Source organism: Neofelis nebulosa, chromosome 16 (genome assembly GCF_028018385.1).
Source record: "Neofelis nebulosa isolate mNeoNeb1 chromosome 16, mNeoNeb1.pri, whole genome shotgun sequence".
NCBI classification, from domain to species: Eukaryota; Metazoa; Chordata; class Mammalia; order Carnivora; family Felidae; genus Neofelis; species Neofelis nebulosa.
The window spans coordinates 25,628,976-25,654,454 of record NC_080797.1 but is presented as its reverse complement, the minus strand read 5'-3'; the positions used below and the strand labels follow the sequence as shown (position 1 = coordinate 25,654,454).

General features: G+C 43.8%; 1 protein-coding gene across 14 annotated transcripts in view; it reads left to right on the top strand.

Annotated features, from left to right (window-relative positions):
* CEP112 (centrosomal protein 112) overlaps window positions 1–25,479 on the top strand; it is a 413,866-nt gene that overhangs the window by 363,455 nt on the left and 24,932 nt on the right. For 9 of the 14 annotated variants that reach the window (XR_009254956.1, XR_009254958.1, XR_009254960.1 and 6 more), the window contains 2 exons: window positions 5,472–5,561; window positions 5,816–6,158. Coding sequence is in view for 4 of the 14 variants with exons in the window: in XM_058703639.1 (XP_058559622.1) it covers window positions 5,472–5,561 (90 nt within the window). In the remaining 10 variants the exon portion in view is untranslated. The remainder of the gene's footprint in view (window positions 1–5,471; window positions 5,562–5,815; window positions 6,159–25,479) is intronic. The other 5 variants (XM_058703639.1, XM_058703641.1, XM_058703640.1 and 2 more) reach the window with 2 other exon arrangements.

Genomic DNA, 25,479 nt, shown 5'->3' with positions numbered 1-25,479 from the left:
TTTTCAGAAATAAACTCCAAGTTGTGATTTTTGTGTGTGTGTGTGTATGTCAGATCTGAAGGCTTTTGAGTAAAGAAGCCACAACTTGCAAGAATGTTCTTGCTCGTTCTTAGTGAGTAATTGTGGCCACTCTTGCACAGTCCTGTGTCAGGTTCTGAGGTTGGAACTCTAATGGCCTAATAATTTTTTAGAATATGAGACCAGGAACGGCTGCCAATGTAAACGGCTGTTTTCCTTTCATCTAGTACATTTAACTTTTTTGGAAAGTGGTATATTATTCGGTTACTTTTCAATTTCTGAAGCTGATTTTTTAGCAGATAATAAAAGTAATTTCTGGACATAACCGCTTTCTCCAATTAACCTTAAAAAGATCACGTCTTACGTCTTTAAACTCTGAGCACATTTGAAAAGGGGTCCCGTTTTGACAAGCAAATGTAATCTCGCTTCTATTTTGATAACATGGATAAAATATGGCCGACTTGGACTTTCTGCCGCGTGAAGTGTGGAGAAAGCATCGGAGCTAATTCTGTTACCTGTCCGGTTAGAAATGCTTTCAGCCACACACCTGGGATACTGGCTTCTCGGCTGCCTCCTGAGCCCCGAGTTCTTACCGGCCCCCCTGCCCCCTCTCCCTCTGCCTGCTCTTACGTGTGGCTGGCACCCAGGAGTCCGGTTTGCAAAAGCTTCTTCGACTTTCTTCCCCAAGGAAGTGTGCCATCTGCACCTGGTCTGAGACCCCTGTCCCCTGCTCAGAACCCCCTCCCAGCGTGACCGGTCCCCTCAGAAGTCCCGCCAGCTCCTTAAACTCAACTTGCAGAAAACCATCCTGCCCCTACCGCCCCGCCTTGCTTCTTGTCCCGTCGGTAGCTCGTGGTGTCGTGTCCTGTGGCCGTTCAGTGCCAAGGCCTTGCGGTATCTCGGAGCCCCCCCCCCCTTCCCCGGATGCCCTGTTTGTGACTCTACCACCCCACCCCCATCCCTGTGCCCGCTGCCCTCTTTCAAGCCCTCGCGTGCCTGGCCGGCGCTTCTGCAGCGGCCTCCTTTCCTGACCCCCGGCTTCACCCTGCAGAATGAGTTCCTCACAGTTCGAGGGCAAAGACACTGGGACACGAGCAGCACCAAACGTGGCCATGGAGCGAGGGAGAAAATTGGCTTCTGGCTTTGGCATCTGGGAGGGAACCAGGGGCTGTGACGGACACGGACGGGGAAGCATGGTGGGGGCAGCTGGCAGGTGTGATGCGGCATCGAGAGGGCGGAGAGGAGATTGGGGTTGGGGGGGGGAGACACTGCACGTGGCCATGCCCGGGGTCCGCTGGTGGAGGAGGAGGGAGCCGACGCAGGAGGCGGGGAGCAATTTTTTGTGTAAGACAAGAGAGGTGTACATCTCCTTTATTTATTTATTTTTTTGTTCTGCGAAATAAAAACTAAAGAAAAAAATCAAGGGCGCGTTGTATTCTTGAATGTGGCAGACACCAGACAATGCATTATCACAAAGAACGGTAATATCATATATATGCATATATGACACGTGTCTAGATATAGGTATTTGGAAGGTATAGTTGTATATCCTGTATTTCCAGAAACATAATAACCTTTAGTTTAATGTGCTGTATTAAGGACATTTGGAAGCCCTGATGATTGAAGTACATTTCCTCGGGGAGTGTAGTTCAAATATTTATTAGCTCCTTCCTCAAACATGAATCCGGCGTCAGGCGTGTGCCAGGCGTCGAGCTGGCTTGGCATTAGGCCTCCGGACCCGAAGAGGAGAGAGCCCTGAGCGTCCGTCGCTCTGTCTCGCACAGACCCAGACCCTGATTCCCTTAAACGCTGGATGGATAGAAGCCCAGAGGCCTCCGTACTTTGCTCTCAGGATGGATACCATCAAGCAGAGCCGGTGGGACAGCATCCAGGCAAAGGAAAAGGAAAGCAGGTACAGAGGGAGAAAGAGGCAGCACCCGTAGCCAAATGTATAGGACTGGAAATGAGTCCGTGTTTTAACGTGCCAGTCCGGTTTCCTTCGTACTGGCCACAGAGACCCGAGCGGGCCGTTTAACCTCACGGAGCCTCCACTCCGCGTTCTCTGAGGAACGTGAAGGAACACCTGCTGTCCAGGATTGCAGTGAGGGCTAAAAATAAAACCCACGGAGTCAGTGATAGTCCCTGTTGTTATTGGCACTGAGGCGTCATGGGGCTCAGCCTGGCCAGAGCCAGAAGACCCAGATCCCCGAATGCCATGCTCAAGAGTGTGAGCTGTTTCTCGGGGATGCTGGAGTATTGTGGAAGCATTTCAGTGGGGGGACTGACATAATTAGATTTCGGCTTAAGAAGATCATTCTGACAGCAGGGTGAGGGTGAAGGGGAGAGCAGGAGACACTGGGAACAGAAAAACGTGCCAGCATTCTTCCTAATACAGTAATCATTACTCTCCCCAGTTATGCCAGAAGCGAAGCTGACGAGATCCTATTTATTGGTAGCTACCAAAGGAAAAAGAAATGCCACTTGATCAACCAACTTAGGAACAATTGTATTCACAGACCACAGCCACAGAATTATAAACAAGAATCGTTTCAAGCTCATTGGCAGACGTGGCTGAATTGTGAATTTAATAGTCAAGTGTAACATCAAAGAGCCCCCAAAGCTTTTCGCCTCACCCTCCAACCGTTTTCCTTTTTAAGCTAGAGGTTCTTAGCCTGGGGTTCATCCGTGGATGGGCTTCAGGCAGTATGTGGACTTCCTGAAATCCGAGGCAAAATCATAAGTGTACTTTTTCCATGTTGCGGAGTGAGCACATAACATGCTTCAGATGCTGGTTGGCTGCGTCTAGAACCCCAGAGAAGGTGAAGAACCACTGCGTATATCAGTATATAAAAAAGACTGGCATTGCACTGAAGGAATTCTTTATTTTTATTTTTGTTAATGTTTATTTATTTTTGAGAGAGAGACAGAGCATGAGCAGGGGAGAGGCAGAAAGACACAGCAACACAGAATCTGAAGTAGGCTCCAGGCTCCGAGCTGTCGGTGCAGAGCCCGACGCCGGGCTCGAACTCACAGACCGCGAGATCATGACCTGAGCTGAAGTCTGACGCTGAACCGACTGAGCCAGCCAGGCGCCCCGCATTGGAAGAATTCTTAATGGACACTGACTTAGACATTCTCCCTGGACTTCAGACTCTTACATCAAGCTGCAACCCAGCATCTTTGCTTGGATGTGTAGTGGGCGTTCCTGACTTAACGTATCCTAGGTTCCCCCATCCCTCCCTTAGCTTCCCCAACTGCATTCGTCTACCTGCTCCACCCAGAATCCTGGGGGGCTTTTTATTTTCATGCTATGCATCCACCCCTTGGGGCTGTCACTCTGTCTTCAAATATATCAGGGATCCGACGCGTCCCTCACCCCCAGCTGCTACCAGCCACCACCCTGGTCCAGTTCCGCATCATCCTTCCCCAGTATGTTTCAGTGGCCTCTCCCCGGCCTCCCTGCTCCTGCCCTCATCCTTCTTCCAGCTATTCTTCGCAGCAGCCAAACAGCACTTGCCCGCAGCCCTGCGGTAGCTTTCCTTCTACCTCTGAAGAAAATCTAGTTCTTCGCTGCCCCCTGAGGCTCTGTGTGACCTGATGCAACTGGGCACCTGTGACATCCCTGACGTTGTGGCTCCCCCTGTGCTCACTCTCCACACTGGCTCTTGGAGTTCCCTCAAACATGCCACACCAGGGCCTTTGCACACACAGTATCCCCGGCTTGGCAGTTTTTTCCTGCAGATAGTCATATGACTTGCTCTCCTCCTTCAGGTCTTTGCTCACGTTTTCTTGGGCCATCTGCAACATCTTCGGGGTCAGTCACCTTCTCAGTTAAGCATTCGACTCTTGATGTCGGCTCAGGTCATGATCTCACGGTTGGTGGGATTGAGCCCCACGTTGGGCTGTGCGCTGATGGTGCGGAACCTGCTTGGGATTCTCTCTCTCCCTCCCTCTGACCCTCCCCTGCTCTCTCCCACTCGCTCTCTCTCAAAATAAATAAATATCTTTAAAAATCGCAACATCTTTCCCAGCCCCACTCCAGAATATCCTCCTACCCCTGCTTTATTTCTCTTCTGCACTTATCACTGATATATTATACGTATTGTATCCTTATTGTCTTACCCCCCAACATAATATAAGCTTCATGAGAGGGATTTTTTTTTGGTCTGTTTTCTTTTACTGTTCTATTGAGAATACCTATCACAGTTCTTGACATATAACAGAAGGTCAGTTGTCTTCGCTGAATGAATTTTATTTTAAGACCTTTTTTGGCATCTTTGCAATTACTAGGCCATGTGTTTTGCTCACCGTAACTTTTATATATTATATCCATAATTATGGCGTATTGTTTGAATGTGTTGTTTCTTTTCTAATTCACCTCTTTACTTAAAATAGTCATTGATGCAATGACGATTATTCATCTTATGGTTTCTCAATTCCCCATGTTAACCTGAATTCTGTTTCCATCAGCCACTTGGCAACTGAAAGGGTTCCTCTCTGAACACTTCTGACAGGTTCCGCGAATTCCACACCATCCTTAATGACTTAAAAAAAGAAATTCCTTGGGGCACGTGGGGTGGCTCCGTCGGCTAAGTGTCCGACTTCGGCTCGGGTCATGATCTCACAGTTCGTGAGTCCCAGCCCCACGTCGGGCTCTGTGCTGATAGCCCAGAGCCTGGAGCCTGCTTCGGATTCTGTCTCCCTCTCTCTCTGCCCCTCTCCTATCACACTGTGTCTCTCTATCTCAAAAATAAGTAAAAAATTAACTGTTAAAAAAAAAAAGAAATTCCTTTGAGGTTACTATTAGTATCATTTGGAAGACCATCATGTTGGTCCAACGTTACTGTTCCTAGCTGTCACCATACTTTTCAGAGCTCAGCGTTCCTTGAAGGTGTACTGATAGACCCACTTTAATTAGCAATAACTTTAAGCTTTATTGCATGCTTTGGTTCTATGCTGGGAACGTAAGAGCCATTTTTATTAAATGAATTGGCACCTGCTAATGTGTCTGTTTTGTTTTCTTTTTTTAATGTTTATTTATTTTTGACAGAGAGAGAGAGACGGAGCATGAGCGGGGGAGGGGCAGAGAGAGAGGGAGACACAGAATCCGAAACAGGCTCCAGGCTCCGAGCCGTCAGCACAGAGCCCGACGCGGGGCTCGAACTCACGGACTGTGAGATCACGACCTGAGCCGAAGTCGGACGCTCAACCGACTGAGCCACCCGGGCGTGCCTAATGTGTCTGTTTTATGTTTGGAGTTTGTTATACCAGTGATTCCTAAAGCAAAAACTGCCTGGGCGTGACATTGAAAGTCTGGTTTTGTTTGCCTGAACTCTGTGGAACAACAGTAATGGACTAGAGCCGAGACCTTTTCGATGCCAATTCAGGTGGTAAGACTTCTTTTCAAGGATGCTAATTTTTAACGTTTATGTGTTTCTCTTACGTTGTTTCAGGCTTTGCAAGACGAACTAGAAAACCGCTCTAACCAAGTGCGACGTGCAGAGAAAAAACTACAACACAAGGAACTGGAGTCACAGGAACAGGTACTCTCCTACTTCTGCTTGGCTGCTTGGCTGCTTGGCTTCCTAACTTTCTCCGGGTCTGGGAGCTCATCCACTTCCTGTGTCCGCTGGGATGCTTTGGCTGCAGGTAACCGAGTACTCCACCCCTAGTTGGTATAAACAGCTTAGGTTAGGGACTGTTTACCTCACAAGACCAGAAGTCTGCGGGTAGGGCCGGGCTCTGCTTCTCTGCCATTGTCATGGCTGTACCTCCTATGATGGCTTCATCCCCAAAGCAATCCAAGATGGCTACAGCAGCTGCCGTCATCCCACGTAGACCTAGCGACATCCAGAGGCAGAAGGGGACTGTCTGTTTCCAGGGAGGCCTTCTGAAGAGGAAGACGACCTTTCCCAGAAGCAGCCCCCGACACACATACCTCCCTTCACGTCTCATTGGCCAGAACCGGTCACGTGCTCGGCCTGGCATGTCCAATCCCTGGCAAGAGAACTAAGGGAACCCAAACTGGCCTAGACCCATCAGGATCCATCTGCTGGCCAGGGACTAGGAGAGGAAGGATAACCTGGAGCGGGAAGGGGGGAGTGTGCAGCTGACCGTGACTGCCATGTCATCATACTGATGTAAGTGGACATTATCGTACTCTCACAAACCAGGTTTTCTTTTGAACTTGACTTTTCTCCCTCTTTCCATTATGTTAATGAAATAAATCTAATATAACCACAATATTCTGGCTATGACAATAGCTAATGACCTATTCTATTTTCAAATGGCAGGATTATTTTCATCCAATTCTTCTGGTTGTAGTGAATTTGTCTTTGTGGCAATTTTGACGGTTTAAACTAAAAAGTCAACAACATATCGCGGCGCCTGGGTGGCTCAGTCGGTTAAGCATCCGACTCTTGATTTTGGCTCAGGTCATGATCTCACGGTTTGTGAGAAGGAGCCCCAGGTTGGGCTCTGTGCTGACAGTGCGGAGCCTGCTTGGGATTCTCTATCTCTGCCACTACCACCCCCCCCCCCCCCCCCGCACAAAAATAAATAAACACTTTTAAAAAGTCAATAATGGGGGCACCTGGGTGGCTCAGTCGGTTGGGCGGCCGACTTCAGCTCAGGTCATGATCTCGCGGTCTGTGAGTTCGAGCCCCGCGTCGGGCTCTGTGCTGACAGCTCGGAGCCTGGAGCCTGTTTCGGATTCTGTGTCTCCCTCTCTCTGACCCTCCCCTGTTCATGCTCTATCTCTCACTGTCTCAAAAATAAATAAAATGTTTAAAAAAAAAAAAAGTCAATAATGTATCGATAGAGATCACAAGTCTTAATGAAACCTTTGATAAATGCGTTGTCCTCAGCCATCACGTGTAGGATTGCTAACATTCTTCTAAGTGCCACCAGCCATTATGCACAGGAACTGCTGTAGGTATTGACAGATCTTGACACTTTGGTTGTCTCGTAGAAACGTTAGGTTTAGAGAATTGAACTTTTTTCATCTTTGCAGATGTTTACAAACAGGATCAAAGATAGTGGTTTGCCCAAAATGGCAAATGTAAGCATCTAATAGATGCTGAATATTAATAACTTGGTGAACTGACTTGACCTCCTGTAACTCCTTCCTACTCTCTAGTATATGTCCTATGTAACATACATACCGCGTATATATGCGTATATCACGTATTATACAATGTGCGTAAATATACATGGATATATATGATTTGCAGAAAGTCTATTCTGTCAATAACAGGACTATAACACAGGGCAATTCTAGGGTGAAAAATTTAATAGTAACTGCACGTTATCAGAGGCCTGTAAGATGACAGACACCGTCCCAGAAACATTACACATATTAGTTCATTTGGCATAATAGCCATATCAGACCAGTATTTTCATCCCCATTTCACAGACGGCACACTAAAACCCCGAGAGGGTGAGCAACTCGTCCAAGCTCATACAGCTAGTGAACAGTCGAGGTGGGTTCAAACCCAGATTTATCAGAATTCCGAACCTTGCTCCTTTTTAGTTAATAAAAAGGCTGCACAGCAGTCACATACGGCTCCAGACACCTGGCACAGCAGCCAGTGCCCTTGACCCTCCGTGGGCAGAGAACAGACTTGGCACAGACGAAAAGGCCTCCTCAGATGGCGCTTGTGCAGTGGAGTGTTCAGGGTGGGGCCGGTGTGGGTCTACTTGTCACTGAAGAGCAGCTGAGCTCACCCTCCGTCCAGGACACTCGTCACTAGAAGCTTAAAAGGCGGAAATGGTGCTCCCTCCTGGGCTTCTCCGACTTGCGATAAAATATGACTTAAGGTAAAACTTTGTTGACATCACTGTAACTCATGGCAAAACTTCACACGGAAAATTCCATAATATATCGAGAGTGGGGAAATTAAGAAATCCCCGATGAACAATAGGGAAGGAGTCAGCAACCATTTTCAGTCTTTTTTTTATTGACTCCTTTTTGATCATCAAAGTTGCTTTCATCTTTGCAGTGACAATAGCTTTTTAGACTATTTCTTGCACTAACTCCTGATATCTTCTGTGAGGGCTACAGTTTACCAAAGAAATGTCAGGAAATACCCGTGGGGAAAACTGAATATTTCATAATCTCTGCCGCCATAAAAAAGTTGAGTTCTTTCCACAAGGTCCTAGGGTGTAGCTGGAATTAAATGCCAACTGTTTCAACGAAACCGGAGAACAAATAATGACGAATTAAGTTCTGTTCATCTAGATTTCACTTAATGTAACTTTTGTTTTATCCAGATTTGACCTTTGTCCCCTTTCGGTCTGTAACACTAATGGGAGTTGTCGAAAATAATTAGAAGTATTGCCGTGGACGTCTCGTAGGGTTTGCTCCTGTATGAGCTGACTGAGGATATTTCGGATGTCGAAATTGTTGTGTATGATTTTCCTTTATGCATCTGTCAGAACAACTGTAGTAACAGTAGCCAGCCTGACATCAGCCTATCAAATAATCAAAACAGCTTCTTGGAACTTTTCTTCTCTTTCTTTTCAACCAAATATTATTATCCCGATACTAGTTGTTCAAAGAATCAAAATTGAAACTGGCAGAATTACAAAGGACAATTTCCCGGGCTTCCTTTTTTAACTTGCTTTGCTTAAAAAAAGTTTAAACTGTTTCTGCTTTTCATTTAAGAAAAATTCCTGTGTTTTGAGTCTAGAAAAACAAAAACTGAATGAGGCATTTTAAAAGTTATGTTTTTAATTAAAAACAAAAAGCTGCTTCGCATCAGGTCTTGCTGGGTGGTACGATTTTGCTGCCCCGCACTGCCCCCCTCCGCAACTTGCCTGGGTGCTGTCGCCTCTCTCCTCACCCTGGGCAGGTCGGTCGGTGGAGTGACCGAACGAGGCTTGCTCATCCGTAGTTCTGGGGGGTTAATTTGCTCCTGGTGCACATTCAATGTAACTCACATAAAATTAGAAAATAGTAATTTTCTAAGTCAGCCGTGTAGAAGCATTCTTCCTATAATCCATAAATAACAAGGCAATTTAAAAAGCATCATCATTTTTAGCCATGCCAGGAGTTAATAATTTCTCATTCTAGATTAGATCCGAGTAAGAATCCCATAATGGCAACAAGGAAGGAGGATCAGAGCTCTGAGCGAACTTCCTCATGGTTTGAGGAAACTGAGTCATCAAGAAGAGTAACTTCCCTGACATGTTAGTGACGGCCCCAGGGTAGGACTGCTCCCACCTGTGTGTTAGACGGGCTGCTCACTCCTGGGATATTATTATCCATTATATTGAGCACGATGTAAAATGAGTAAGTGCCACGTATCACTTAGGTTCAGGTATGTGTAAAACCAAATCTCATTTTTGGAAGCAAATGATATTTCACTCTTTGCAGTGAGACTAATTTGCTAGCCTGAGCCAAGATTGTTCAGTCTGAGAAGTTACAGAAAAGAGAGGGAAGAAGAGAAATAGTCTAACATTTTACTTAGCATTTTTAACACCATACAAAGTATACATTTATCACAAAGGCACTAAACAATGTCAAATAATAACATACATGGGACAAGACGCCTCCTTTGAACCTAGTAGCTTACGTTTTGAAAGTCTGAGTAGCTTAGATTACATTGGTCACTGAGTTTCTCAGAAGCTTATCTTAAATAAATTAGTGAGGGAAAAAACAATACCTTCGAGATCTAATAAATAAAATACGATGCTGTGCATGTCGCTTGCAGGGTCATACTTTTTTTTTGGGGGGGGGGGGTGGCACATTTCTTTCTTTTGACAGAATGTATTGTGCCGGATAGTGATAGGTACTAAGGAGAAACAAAGATGAGTAAGTTATGGTTCTTGTCTTCAAGGAGTTTATAGTCGTGTAGAGAAGAGGACATATGTGGAAAATGGACTCCAGACACGGAATTTCAAGGAGGTTCTTTTTCTTCTAAATGGCACAGAGGCTCAGAATCACAAGATGTAGAAAGAACATCAGGCTCTGTGCTGACAGCTGAGAACCTGGAGCCTTTTTCAGATTCTGCGTCTCCCTCTCTTTCTGCCCCTCCGCCGCTCGCACTCTGTGTCTCTCCGTCTCAACCTACTGAATGGGAGAAGATATGCAAATGGTCTATCCTCCAATGGCTAACATCCAAAGTATATAAAGAACTTACACAACTCAACACCAAAACCCCCCAAGGAATCTGATTTAAAAAATGGGCAGAGGACCTGAATAGACATTTGTCCAAAGAAGACACACAGATGGCCCTCAGACACATGAGAGGATGTTCAACATCACTCATCACTGAGGAAATGCAAATCAAAACCACAACAAGATATCACCTTATACCTCCAAGAATGGCTGAAATCAAAAAGACAAGAAATAACAAGTGTTGGCGAGGTTGTGGAAAAAAAGGAATTCTCATGCTGGTGGGAATCTAAGTTGGTACAACCACTGTGGAAAATAGTGTGGAGTTTCCTCAAAAAATTAAAAAATGAAACACCGTATGATACAATAATTCCACTACTGGGTATTTACCCAAAGAAAACAAAAACACTGATTCAAAAAGATGTATGTTCTGTTTTTATTGCAGTATTGTTGGCAATACCCAAGATATGGAAGCAACCTCAGTGTCCATCAATGGAAGAATGGATAAGGAAAATGTGGCATACGTATGTATGAGAGAGGGAGAGGAGAGAGAGAGTGAGGGTGTGCGTCAGGGAGAGGAAATAATAAATTCTCTCTCTATACGTGTATACACATGGTGGAATATTACACAGCCCTAAAAAGGGATAAGATCGTGCATTTGCAACAATATGGATGGACCTAGAAGTGCCAAGTGAGATAAGTCAGACTGAGAAAGTCAATTACCATATGATTTCACTCCTGTGGATTCTAAAACAAACAAACAAACTAACTAACTAACTAAATAAATAAATAAACGAACAAAAAGCAGGATCAGACCTATAAATACAGAGAACAAACCAATGTTTTGGCAGAAGAAAGGGGGGGATGGAGGGATGGGCAAAATGGGTAAAGGGGAGTGGGAGGTGCAGGCTTCCAGCTATGGAATGAATGTCATGTGAATAAAGGCACAGCATAAAGAATATAGTAAATGATACTATGATAAAGCTGTGTGGTAACAGGTGGTACCTACACTTGTGAAGAACATAGCATATTGTATACATTTGTCGAATCGCTATGTGGTACACCTAGAACTATTCCCTGACATTGTGTGTCAGCTATATGCAAATTAAAAAATGGAAAAATTATTTAAAAGTACAAAACCAAATGAAATAATCGAATATATTTATATTATACATATGAATTACGTCATGTATAATATATACTGTATTGTATATAATCCATATTACGTATATAACCCGGTCACACTTAACATTTCAATCACAGCTTTGTAGCAGCCCACTTTAAGGTTGAGGCACATCAATTAATTTAAGAGAAAACCTAGACAAGACGGTCTTAGATAATCGTGTGTGTTTGGGGAGGGAGCAGAGGTTGTCCCAGAGATCTCTACCAAGACAGGGAGGGGGGAAAAGGAGAGGCTTCAAGGACAAGTACGATCCAGTGGAATCCTACTTGTGGATCCAGTGGATCAGAGCCAAGAACTCTACTGGTTCTTGTCACTCCTGGTCATGTGCTCTTGAGCCAATCACTTAAACTTTCTGGATATCGGCTTCTCAAAAGGTCAGTAATAATACCTTCCCACAGGGGTGATATGAACATCAACACAAGATAATGGGTGAGAAGTACTTCAAAACTCTAAAACATAATGCAGATGAAATGTGTGTCACTTTAGTTAGCCATAGAGTACAAGGGGACACATGAGCTTAAGGCATGAACAGGAAGGAAAGACTTTGGGAACAGAATGAGGGAAGACATGAGGCAAAAGAGGCTCAGAAGGTTCAGGAGAGAGCGAATAATATCTTGGTCAGAGGGTAGCATCAGTGAAGGGGAAAATAAGACCACAAAGTTAGCTTCGTTCATTTCATCCATTGGAAAAAAGAACAAACCTCTGTTATTATCTGTTCTTTACCAAGCACTATGCTATGTGTTAGGAACGTTGGTGGCCAATCTTGGATGCCGGGCTAAGGAGTTCAGTCGGTCAGAGAGCAGTTGTCAGCCATTGAGAATTTTTGTCTTTTCACTGGGTAGTCTTATATGATTGCATTGATACTTTAGAAAGATTAATCTGGCGGCAGCAGATGAGATGAACAAAAGATGAATTCAGAGGGTATCGCACTAAAATTCGCATCACGAGACAAAATAAATCAGGAGAGCTTGAACTGGATATTATCAAAGGGAGTAGAAAGAAAGAGTAGATGTGAAGACTTGCTTGAAATTCACAGAATGCAAAGACTGAGAGGGCAAAAGAAAGAATAATACCAAGGTTTTTCATTGATAAGCTCATGTATTGTCTACTAGATGTTGAGTCTGAGAGGCTAGCAGTGGGATGTTCACTTGGGGACGTGTACTTGAAAATCTGAACTACAACACGAGAGAGAGCCCAGGTTGAAAATCTGCATCTAGAACTCAAGAAAGGAATGCCTACATGTCTGAATCCTCTTGGTGGGGGGTGTAGCAAAGCCCACAGGATGCGGGTGATACTGAGAGGGAAGGGCAGAGAGAGGGATAGGACGCCCATGGACAGATGCATGGACAAGAACCAGTATGGAAGATACAAAGAGGATTTTGAAGGAATGAATGGTCAGGGAGATAAGAGCACAGGCGGAAGAATTTAGTGTCATGAAAACCAAAGAGAGTTTCCCGCTAGACTTTAGGCTCCTTGAGGGTAATGGCCCTATCTAACATCACTGGACACCCACTAGTGCTTGTCCTTAAACTGAATTGTAAACCCTTTGGTGCCCCGAGTCTCATCCTCAAAATGCCTTTGCCCACATTCCATGTCCCTCTTTCTTCTGTGCTCTTTTGACACTTCCTGTGAAACTCTATTAAAGGTTTTCCCATCAAACCCCCTTAGTAGATGGTAGGCCCCCGAGCTGGGACTATATGTCACATTCACCCTTGTATGTCAGCATCCAGCCCAGTGCTGGGCCCACGTAGTATTCGGTGAATTCATGGAAGGAAGGCAGAAAAGAGGGAGACAGGATTGGCAGCATCACCTGCCTCAGGGAGTCTCAGAATGAAGAGTTCCAAAAGCCACCGAACTTGGGTAGTGATTCCAAATCTTTTGCGTTGCGCCCCCAAACATATGCTAAGTAGATGCTTTCTAAACATGTTCTTGTCTAGGCTTCTGTTTGAATAAATATTCTTTTATAATTGTCATCTGGGGTGAGTGGGATCATTGAGCGTTCTCCTGGCTTATCGGTGGCCCTCAGAAGGGGTCGTACGTTGGGGAAAACCAAGAGAAGGCAAAATGCCAGCACCCCACCCTTACAGCCCACCTTTCCTCTTTTTTTTTTTCTCGGTAATTTTTTCCAGCCGTATTGACGTATAATTGACAAATGAGATTGTGTATATTTAAAATGCACAACATGACAGTTTGATACACGTGGTGAAACGATTGCCACAAGTAAATCAATTAACACTTCCAGGACCTCGCATAGTTACCCGTCTGTGTGTGTGTGTGTGTGTGTGTGTGTGTGTGGTATGTGTGCCTAAGATCTACTCTCCTGGCAAATTTCATTATTCTTCTAATGAAAGCCTTTCATTTCTGTTTTCCATAATGGATTTTTTAAACTTGTCAGTCTTATTAACGGTAGTCACCCCACTGTGCAGAAGGTTCCAGAACTATCTTATAACTGCAGGTCTCCACCCTTTACCCAGCTTCTCCACGTCTCCCCCACTCTCCAGCCCCTCGCAGCCCCCATCCCACTCTGTTTCCGTGAGTTCACCTTTTTTCCATTCTTTGTTTTAAAGCCACAGAGGGGTGAGGCCGTCTGAGTTCTCTTAGCCTGATGCCCTCCGGGTTCATCCATGTTGTCGCAGACACCTTGCAGCCCACCTTTCCGCTCTTCTCTGAACCAGGCTCAATTTTCCTTGCAAGACTCTCTCTCTCAAGATGCCCTCAGAAGGCCAAAGCACAAAGGATGCCAACAAAGTCCCTTATTTTCTCTACAGACAAATGTAGCACTCTGCAGGTTCACTCCAAGGTTCCTGGGTTTAAGAATAAAATCGGATCCTTTAGGATCAGTGGTTTTGGGGTGATGTGAGGCATCTCTGAAAGCGCCTAACCTCCTTCGGTAATGTTTCCACCATTACAACTATTACCATTTGCATTCCCAAAGAATCTATTGGCCTCCCACAAAGCCCAGTGATCTACCTGGGAGTAGCATGGATATTAGGAGAAGCAGCATCAATATATTTAAAGGCTTCATTGGGTAGCACTGCTTATCTTTAAACCACCTCAGTCATCATCAAGAGGAACTAACAGATCTATAGAGTAACAGGCAGCCTTACAGAAGAAGACGCTATGTAGACAGAAAATCAATTAAGCAATAATCATGACAATTGTTAAAAGGAAGAATTGGTCTTTTGCAGATTTCCAAGCCTTTCATTTCTGTTTTCCATAATGGATTTTTTAAACTTTCCAGTCTTAGCTGCTGTTGGCTAACTCATCTGCAGTGAAATCTATTTAAAAAGTACTAACAGCTCAAAACTATGTTTTATCCCAAAGCACATTATGAAAACAGGAATAATAATTGCAACAGAAATATAATTCAAAGACTTTTATTGACTTTTCATGTTTAATGGTTATTATTCTGGCTTGTTTCGAGTAATTTTAATAACCACAGTTTATTTACAAAATTCAGACTAATTCTTTTGTTCCCATGCCAACAAAATACATTTGTTCCCAGACAGCTGGTATGATGCATCCTTCTAAAATTTGTGTTGTTATGAGGGACAGAACCACATTTAATTTTGGCCGCATCTTGTTCTCAATGAGAGTTTATTTGACTATTTGCCTCTGTTTTCTGAAAAACACTTGAAGCACAGTGTCAAGGACATGAGTATTTTCATTAAAATAGACATCTCCTTAAAATATTCCTTATAAATCAGTTATCGTGGTAGGTTTTAGCGGCAAAGCAAGTCAACACTTGTACCCAAAACCTCCGTGACAAACTATGCACCATGATCACAACACCGTTTTTTTAAAAAACCGCTTCTCTGGGATGACTGTGCTCTGTGTTTCCTCATTGCTTTCTTGAGATTCCCTTTGTTTTTAACTTCGCTGGGCTGGTTGTGCTGGGGGGGGGGGGGCATGCCAGGGGGAGGAGAATGGAGGCGTGTTTTTAATCCTGTGCTTTGCTGACGTATCTAATCCAAGTGTCAGCAAAGCGCCCACCGCATCATTGCAGGTGTTTTTCCATAAAGCATCTTCTGCATTGTCGAAGTGGCTCTTTGTCCAGGCAGTGACCACCAGGGGGGAACAATGGGGACTGGGCTGAGGGCCACAAAGGGGCTGCAGGGGGGGCTCTGACCTGGGGCTGCTGGCTTCAAAGCCTGGCTGTGTCTGCCTGGGGCAGGGTCTCATCTTTCACTCCTGTAATGAAGTAATGTGATCATACATTCTCACTTCTTTTGGACTGATTTTTTTTTTTTTTTAGGTAGTTTGGGCTTTAATTTTAGTGGGTTTTGTCAAATTATTTTTTTATTCCATAAATGATTTACTCCAAGTCAATAAATGACGAGGCACTTTAAAAATCAAGAACCGAAGCTTAAAATCAAGTTTTCTTCTATGCCACCTTTTTATTTATTTTTGCTTTTTTAAAATGTTTATTTATTTTTAAGAGAGAGAGAGTCAGTCGGGGCGCCTGGGTGGCGCAGTCGGTTAAGCGTCCGACTTCAGCCAGGTCACGATCTCGCAGTCCGTGAGTTCGAGCCCCACGTCAGGCTCTGGGCTGATGGCTCGGAGCCTGGAGCCTGTTTCCGATTCTGTGTCTCCCTCTCTCTCTGCCCCTCCCCCGTTCATGCTCTGTCTCTCTCTGTCCCAAAAATAAATAAAAAACGTTGAAAAAAAAAAAATTAAAAATAAAAAAAAATAAAAATAAAAAAAAAAAGAGAGAGAGAGTCAGAGACAGAGCACAAGCGGGGAAGGGCAAAGAGACAGGGTGACACAGAATCTGAAGCAGGCTCCAGGCTCTGAGCGATCCACATACATGGAGCCTGACGCGAGGCTCAAACTCACGAACCATGAGATCATAACCTGAGCCGAAGTCGGACACTTTACCCACTGAGCCACCCAGGTGCCCCTATGCCACCTTTTTAAATGGGTGGACAAGAAGAATTATCACAGGCATTAACCCGGGTAATGGAATACAGTGTCCCAGGAAGAGAAAAAGGAGAATATTTTCCTTTTTCCTCCTCCATAGGAGACACACTGTCCTATGAAGGCTTACTTTTCTGGCAGCTGCTAAGCATTGAATTCATGGAATTGAGTGAAGAGCTGGAAAGAGGAAGCAAAAGAGAGAAACACAGAGACAGTAAAAGAGGGTAGCAGTGAGTCAGCATGGTTACAGGAGAAAAGTTTGATGACTATTTCCTGTGTCTGTCACATTCAGAGAAGTTATCAAATATTCTGTTGCCATTTATTTACAATTCCTTTCCTGCTTTGGTCCAGCCAGAAAAGATCTCATTCCTGTTTTGGAAGGGGCTATTTTGAGGTAGAAGCGATGGAAATTGCTTATTGTCAAACAAATAACAGAGCACAGGTATCTTACAGGCATCGGATGCATATCTGTTTAAATTAGAAATAAGGATGGAAAGGTGATATTTTTATACAAAGGAAAATTCAGAAATTTAAAAGGCCCTTTGAAAATACTTTACATGTAGGTAACCTTTGGGATTTCTATACAGAACTAGAGAACAGTTCCAGTTGAAAAAAATATTGTCATAAAATGTTCAAGTGCAAAGAATGACTTCTTGAGTCAAATGGAGAAGTTAGAACTAATGAAGAATATAGCACCATTGGTGTTATCAGAATTTTGCGAAATATGACCCCTTTTTAAAAAAATTTTTTTTTAGTTTATCTATTTTGACAGAGAGAGAGCACACATGGGGTAGGGGCAGAGAGAGAGGGAGAGAATTCCAAGCAGACTCCACACTGTCAGTGCAGAGCCTGCCATGGGGCTCGAACACATGAACCGTGAGATCATGACCTGAGCTGAGATCAAGAGTTGGATGCTTAACAGACTGAGCCACCCGGTCACCCCTGACCACCCCCACTCTCTTTTTTTAAGCAGACAACCTAATACCCCCTCAGCTCTCAGCATATAGACATGACATGGAAATCTTGCTGGCTTCTAGGACCTTCTGTTATTATTATAAAGGAGAACACCATTTAAAGATCCATTTCTGTCTTTGTATGTGAGATTTACACTCAGGTTTATTGAGAAAAGGTGAGAAGTAAGAGTGGAAAGCCCTCTGACAGGAGATTTTCCAATTTTAATTAAGAAGTAAAGGAGGGTTGGGGTGCCTGGGTGGCTCAGTTGGTTAAGCACCCAACTTCAACTCAGGTCATGATCTCACAGTTCGTGAGTTTGAGCCCCACGTCAGGCTCTGTACTGACAGCTTGGAGCCTGGAGCCTGCTTTGGATTCTGTGTCTCCTTCTCTCTCTGCCCCTCCCCTGCCTGCACTCTGTCTCTCTCAAAATAAAAATTAAAAATTAAAAAAAAAAAAAGAAGGAAAGGAGGATTTGCACTGTGTTGGCCACACCAGACTTAATGTGGGGGGCTCTTCCCAGCTCAGGTAGGCAGCAAGGCTGGTGGAGAAGAAAGGGCCCAGATGTCAGGCTCTGGTACGTGTGCTGGTTCTTATAAGAAGCAGAAGCAGAAAGGATCTGACAGGTGGGACGTCAGACCTGGCACCCCCTATAGAACAAGAGCAGCAATTTATCTTGTTTTTCTACCCTTCAGCTTTAAGATTTTATTTGAATGAATGCCCATGCAGAAAGAATGGGCAAGAATTGGAAACTTAGACTGAATGATTCCAAATGCTTCATTCAGCTCATGAGATTTTAAAGTTTTGCTTGACTTGGTAAACAGAGGAGGGGAAATTAGATGCTAAATCAGAACGTGCCATGGTAACTAAATGACAGTTCAGGGTGAACTCTTCCTAAACTCCTAAGTGATACATACATTCAACATTTCAATTCAATTCAACAAATATTCCTGAGCGCCTGCTATATATCAGGCCCACATTGGCCTTGATAGACATCAATGAGCAAACAAAAATCCTTGATCTTGTGAAGATTGCATTTTAGTGATAGGTTCTCGTAGCCTTTTGCATTTCTCTATAAATTTTATACTCGGGATGTCAATTTCTAGTAAGTCTCACAGTCCATGAACATAGTATATCCCTCCACTTGATTTAAACATTCTTTAATTTTTGTTAAGTTTTTATCATTTTATGTGAAGGTATCTTACACATCTTATGTTAGATTTATTTCTACTTATTTTACATATTATGCTGTTTAAGATGGTATTACTTTTAAATTTTTTTATTTTCTCACAGTTTCTTCCTGGTATATAGAAATAAAGTTGGCTTCTATGTAGATTCCCTTTATCATATTAAGAAAGTTATTTTCTATTCTCACAAAGATTCTTTTTTTCTCTTTTAAATTATAAGTGGATACTTTTTAAATGCCTTTTTTCCCCATCTTTTGAGATAGTTATATGAATTTCGTCCTTCATTCTTCTACTACAGTGAACTTTATAGATTAGTTTTCTAACATTGAATCATCTGTGTTGAGTTTCTGGAATAAGCCCTTTTGGATCCTGATGACTTATCCCATTTTATCTTTTGCTGGATTTTGGTTTGCCAGTATTTTGTTTAGGAATTTTACATCTGTGTTTATGAGTAAGATTAGCTTATAATTTTATTATAATATTCTTATTAGATTTTGGTATCAAAGTTCTCTGGCCTCATAAAACAAACTAGAATGTCCTCTATCTATTTTCTGGAAGAGTTTGTGCAATGTTGATATTATTTCAACCTTAAAATGGTAGCTGAAGCCACTGGAGCCTAGAGTTTTCCTTTGTTGGAAGATGTTCAGTTAATCATGTATATATTTTCTTTTGTGCTGGTAGTATCAGATTTTCTATTTTAATGTCTGCCTAATTCTCTCTTCTCTTTTTGAGACTATAATTATATGTATATTAGACCTTCTAACTTTGTTCCCTATATTCTGTATGTGTTCTGGATTTTTTTAAAATCCAGCTTGTAGTTCACTGATTCTTTCCTTAACTCTCTTTAATCTGCTGTTAAACCCATTCTTAATTTTGGTTATTATATTTTCCAGAGCTAGAATTTCTACTTGGTTTCTTTTTAGTTTCCTATCGTGTGCTGAAGTTCACAACTGTTTTTCTTATTTTGTTGGACATATTTATCTTGGTTCTTTGAAAGTCTAAGTCTGATCATTGTTATGTGGAATTCACGTGGATCTTATTGTTTTTGTTTCTCTTGGCTTTTGGTCATATTGTCTTGCTTTCGTGTGAGCCTGGCTATTTGTGACTGGGTGCCAGATATTTTATATAGAACTTTATAGAAATAATTTGAGGCCTCAAACAATGATAATTTCCTCCAGAGAGAATTTACCTTTGCTTTTGGGTAGGGAGGTCATAGCACTTGGTATCCTGAATAACCTTAATCCATTTTCAGGGATTGAGATGATTTGAAACTAGACTTGAGTTTTAGAGAGGGCTGGTCTCTTTCCAATTCACGCCTTCCCATAGGGTGTAGACCTTTGGGATCCACCCAAAGCATGAGATTTTACCAGGCACTCCCCTTTAGTGAGACCTGGACTGTAGTCTGTGCCTCTGTGGGGTTTTTTGTGAGGCTGTTAAAAGATCTGTTTAGTTTCTCAGCTTCTTACCAACCAGCCTAGAATTGGCAAAGGCCACAGGCCACTACGTAAAAGTGTTCCCAAATGCCAGATTTACAAGCTCTCGTGATATCTATCATTTCCAGGATCTTGGTCCTATAATTCTTCCCTGCCTTGTTAGTTCCCTAACATTTTGAAACAGACTTGGGAGAGAATTTTCTAAGTGTCCATTATATAAGCGGAAACCCAGTATTTGCATTTCTGTGAGTTGTTTAATCACATTCAGTGCTGATTTGCTCTATTGATTTGTTTCTCTACTCTGCTCACATATTCTGTATGTTAGTGGTTTGGTAAATAAGTTGCAAATTCTTTGAGTTGCTTATCTTTTTAGTTTTTATTCAATATTTTAAGTTTTTGAGAATGTTATTTTTCATTCTTTCTTTATGGTTTCTAAGTTTGCCTAGGAAGGTCTTCCCTGCCCCAAGATTATGAAATATATTCTCTTTGATTTTCTTCTAGTACTTTTAAAGCTTTGTCTTGTGCATTTAACTCTTTATTCTACCTCAAATTTATTGTTACATACTGTGTGGTGTAAGGATTGCAATATTTAGAATGTTTCCCCAAAGAGATCCATTCTCTAATCCCTGGAATCTGTGAATATGTACATTACATGGCAAAAGAGACTTTGTAAATGTAGTTAGAGTTACTAATCACTGACTTCAAAATAGGGAGTAGGGCCAGTCTAAAACATATGACCACTTAAGGGTAGAGAACTTTCTCTGGCTGGAGGCAGAAGAGATGTGGCAGAGATGGGGGGTGGCGGGGGGTGGGGTGGGGGTGGCGGTTGGTCGGAGAGATTTGGAGTGTGAGAAGGACCCAGTGCACCACTGCTGATTGAAATTGAAGGGGGCGATATAGGTGGCCTTCAGGGGCTCAGAGAGGCTCCGAGCAGATGGCTAGCAAGGCAATGGGGACATCAGCCTTTACAGCTGCAAGGCACTGAATTCTGCCCAAACCCTGAACGAGCTCGGAAACAAATGCTCCCCCAGAGCCTCCAGATGAGTCTAGGCTTGGCCAACACCACGATTCTGGCCTTGAGATACCAGAGCAGAGGAACCAGCTGAGCCTCATCAGACTTCTGACCTATGGAACTGTGAGATAATGAATTTGCATAGTTTCAAACTGCTAAATTTATCGCAGTTTGTTAGAGCAACAGTAGAAAGCTAATGCAGGAATCTTACCTTATTAGTTTTATTTCCAAGTAGATAAGCCAGTTATGGATACCATTTATTGACTGAGATATTCTTCCCCCCATTTGTGTGAAATGCTACCTTTGTCAAAAGTCACATTTTCGGGGCACCTGGGTGGCGCAGTCGGTTAAGCGTCCGACTTCAGCCAGGTCACGATCTCGCGGTCCGGGAGTTCGAGCCCCGCGTCGGGCTCTGGGCTGATGGCTCAGAGCCTGGAGCCTGTTTCCAATTCTGTGTCTCCCTCTCTCTCTGCCCCTCCCCCGTTCATGCTCTGTCTCTCTCTGTCCCAAAAATAAAAAAAAAAAAAAAAAAAAAAAAAAAAAAAAAAGTCACATTTTCCACGTATGCGCGAATCTGTGTGGGACTCTGCATTCTTTCCTGTTCATCCATTAGTTGTGCCAATAAGAGTCATTTTTATGGTGCTGAAGAGGATGAGCTCTGGAGCCACAGTGCCTGGGTTCAAATCCCAGCTCTGCCATTCCCGTTTACTCGCTCTGGAACTTCAAGCAAGTTACTTTACTTCCATGCCTCAGTTTTCCTGTCTTGGAAATGGGTTAATAGTAGTACCCACCTCAGAAAATTGTGAGAATTGTCCGTTATTACAAGCAACACCTGTAAAAAAGTACTAGGTCCATGGTACCTATTATCTCTAGGGAAAGGCTCCCCTTGTGATCTCTTTTTAGAATTGCCTTAGTTATGCTCCAGCATTACACCTTCATGTGAATCTGAACATAATCTCGCCAATTTCCATTTTGTAAAATCTCTGTGATTGGTTGGTTCGAAGTGCACTGAGGTTGTAAATTAAGCTGGCAAGAGTGGCCATCTTTGGAGTCCCGAGTCTGCTCATTCAGGAACTTTACGTCTCTTTGCATTTCCTTGTGTCTTTTGTGTCTTGCAGTACAGTTGAAATTTATCTTTGTATGGATGTGGCACGTTTCTCATTAAATTTGTCCCCAGGTATGTTACGGCATTTTGTTTCCCTTTCGTGGATTTTCCTCGTATATTCTCTAAACAATTACTCACGTTTAGGAAAGTGTTCTCATGCACCGTTTGTATATACCCAGCCAACCAGAACTATCCTCAACCTTAACTCCATTGAATTTTCAGTTAATTTCTGAAATTTAGGTAAGTAGGTGATTGTATTGTTCCATAGATAATTTTGTGTCTTCCTTTCCATCTTTCACCTGTATTTGATTTTGTCGTCGCACAGGCTGGGCCTCTAGTTGAGCATTGGAGAGTAGCAATGGCAACGTGTCCTTGTCTCTGACTCATTTAAAAAACACTTTTTGATGTTTATTTAGTTTTAGATGGAGAGAGAGAGACTGAGCACGAGCGGGGGAGGGGCAGAGAGAGAGGGAGATGCAGAATCCGAAGCAGGCTCCAGGCTCTGAGCCGTCAGCACAGAACCCGCCGCGGGGCTCGAACCCACAGACCGCGAGATCATGACCCGAGCCGAAGTCGGACGCTCAACCGACTGAGCCACCCAGGGGCCCCATCTTCGACTCATTTTTAATGAGAATTCTTCTTAGGTCTCACTCAATTGTTTTGGCTTCTGAGGGTTTCTGATAGTTACTCTCTGCTGGGTTGAGACACGTGACCTTCGTTATAATTGCCTGTGTCCGTGTTTTGTCCTTCCCATTAAGCTATGATTCCTTTAAGGGCCAAGTATATATGAGAGTGGGAACACATGCACACACACGTGTGTGTATATATACATATACCTGAGTTGTGCGTCTGTGTGCGTATGTATAATAGATACATCTGCCTCATAGTCAACTTTCACCATGGAGAAGACAGAATTAGTTGGGACCTGCACCAGTTAGAGAGATACACAGAAGGCCTCCGAGTTCTCCTGTGTACGTGACATAGAGACACCACTGCCTTCCGCCTTCTCCTTTTGTCGGCCACAAGCGACTACTCGGCCCCCCCCCCCCGATTACACCGATGGGGTCTCTTACACACTGTGCAAGACCCTCACCTCCAAGATGTGGCATCCTCCCTCTTCAGCGGTCTGAGGGGACTTCTCCCCTGACTGCACATTCCCTCCCAACTCTCCCTTCTGGAGCCCTTTGACCACAGTCAGGGGGTCTCTTTTCTAGGATGCCACCCTGTGGTCTGGCCTTCAGACGCCTGGCCCGCTGACCACGGTGTTCCCTTTTGCCGCCTGCTTACGGTATCGCTCTTTTTAACCAGCTGCCTGCTCTTTGTTTTACCCTCCTCCGCACGACCAGACAACCTCAGAGGACATCTGAGAAATGCCTTGCCCTTTAGAAATAATAGTACACATTTCCTTACATGTTCACATGTTAATATATCTATTATAGTCATCATTTCTTTATAATAGTAAGTCATTTTTTCAAGGACAGTAACACGCGCTTAATTCCCCAATCATTTACATTGAGCTTAATCTTGGTACCTCCCCCTCCCCCCTCCCCCCCCGCCCCCCCAGCCACAGCATCCACACAGTGCTTGGCAGAGGGTGGGTATTCAACTGCTTGATCAGGGGATATATGAAGAATACAGTCCACAAATTTTTGGACTGAGTTGGCTGGCTATCTGATTTATTATTCTGAAGTAGTGTCTACTTATTTTTCATTAACCTTTAAAACTGCTAAAGTTTGGCTTATGCATATGTTGACCTTTTTAGCGAAGCCTGCATATGTGAAAATGATGTCGGTTAATTGTGGTCGGTCCCGCGTGGCATCCGGGAGCACCTAAGTCTGGGGGAGGGCAAGGTTAGGTTACAGCTTGAAGTAGGCATGATTTGCAGTAGAGTTGGCACTTTTTGGTATTTGGTGTTTATTTATTTATTTTTCATTTCTTTAATGTTTACTTATTTTTGAGAGAGAGACAGAGTGTGATGGGGGAGGGGCAGAGAGAGAGAGGGAGACGCAGAATCCGAAGCAGGCTCCAGGCTCTGAGCTGTCAGCACAGAGCCCGACGCGGGGCTCAAACCCGCAATCTGTGAGATCATGACCTGAGCCGAAGTCGGACACTCAAACGACTGAGCCACCCGGGCGCCGCTTAGTATTTGGTTTTGAAACAGGTGGCAAACAATGATAAAAGTTCACATTGGTGTGTTCAAAGATGTCGCCAGCAAGTAGAAAGTTCCCTGAGAATTTAAATTGTGAGTTTTAAAAATTCCAACAAAGTTGTAACAATTTGGAGTAACAAGACCCAAACAGTGAGTTGACCTGCTTGTTAGGGAAATGAAGCTATGGTACCTATGCAATTACATTAACGTATCATTGGAGTATTTTTTGGAAATGACGGAACTCAGAAGTTTTAGACGCTCTTTTAAGCATCAATAAGCCTCAAAGAAGAGATGCTTCACCGATGGGAGAAACAAGCTAGTTCTAACGGGCGATGGCTCCTGTTCGTTTGGCAAACGTTTCCTGAACACCTCCTCGGGGCCAGGCGCCATTAGCCTGGAGTGTAAGGTGAGTGGATCAAAGGAGCTGACGGGCTAGTAGAAGAGATTCTTAAAGTTAAGCTGTATTGGCCTGTTGACCCAGCATAGTCCCATTTTTCTGCTCCTTTTTAGATCTGCTTCACAATCTCTTCTACTGACCTCTGGTCTTTGGCAATTGCCCCTTTTGTAGGTGACCTCTATTTTCTGGTCTTTATTTCTTACATCTTACAAGTATCTATGCTCTCTTCGTCAGTGGCGTCGCCTGTCCCCACGGGCGTCAGCACTCATTTATCGCAGCGATTTACAAATCTCTATTCGCGGGCATCCCTCTTTGTCCAACTCTTGTCCTGCATTTCTGTCTGTGTGGTGATCACACACGCATCTTAGTGTGGCCTATCAGACTCTGAAGCTTAAAAGAGAATCCCAAGCAGGCTCCACACTGTCGGCACAGAGCCTGACTCTGGGCTCGGTCTTGATCTCTCCTAAGAGAGAGGGAGAGACCCAATCCCAAGCAGGCTCTGCGCGGTCAACGCGGAACCCACTGCAAGGATCGATCCCACAAACCGTGAGATCCTGACCTGAGCAGAAACCAAGAGTCAGACGCTTAACTGACTGAGCCCCCCCAGGCGCCCCAGCAAGAGGAAGTATTAATAGATTTTGCCTTCCGACTAAGCGGTCAAGCTGGTGGTGTGATTTCAGTGAAGAAGGAAGGGTCAGCTGCCCCTTTCCCCAAAATGTTTGCTCTCCTGACTGGCTGGAAACTGAAATTACGGGTCACAATTTCAGGTATCAGAGACCAGACTTTATTTTTCAATTAAAGGCAGACCAGTGCAAGATACCTCGCAAAACAGTCACCTGTCACAACGTTTCCCAAAAGACATTTGGCAAGGAGAAAGCAGTGGGAAAAAACGTGAAAGTATTGGACACCAGAACGGGCTGGGGAGGAGGACAAGATTTCTGTGTGAGGAGAAGGACAGAGAAAGGAGAAACCGGGAGAAGGTGGTTTTACGTAGTGCTGGCCTGGTGGTC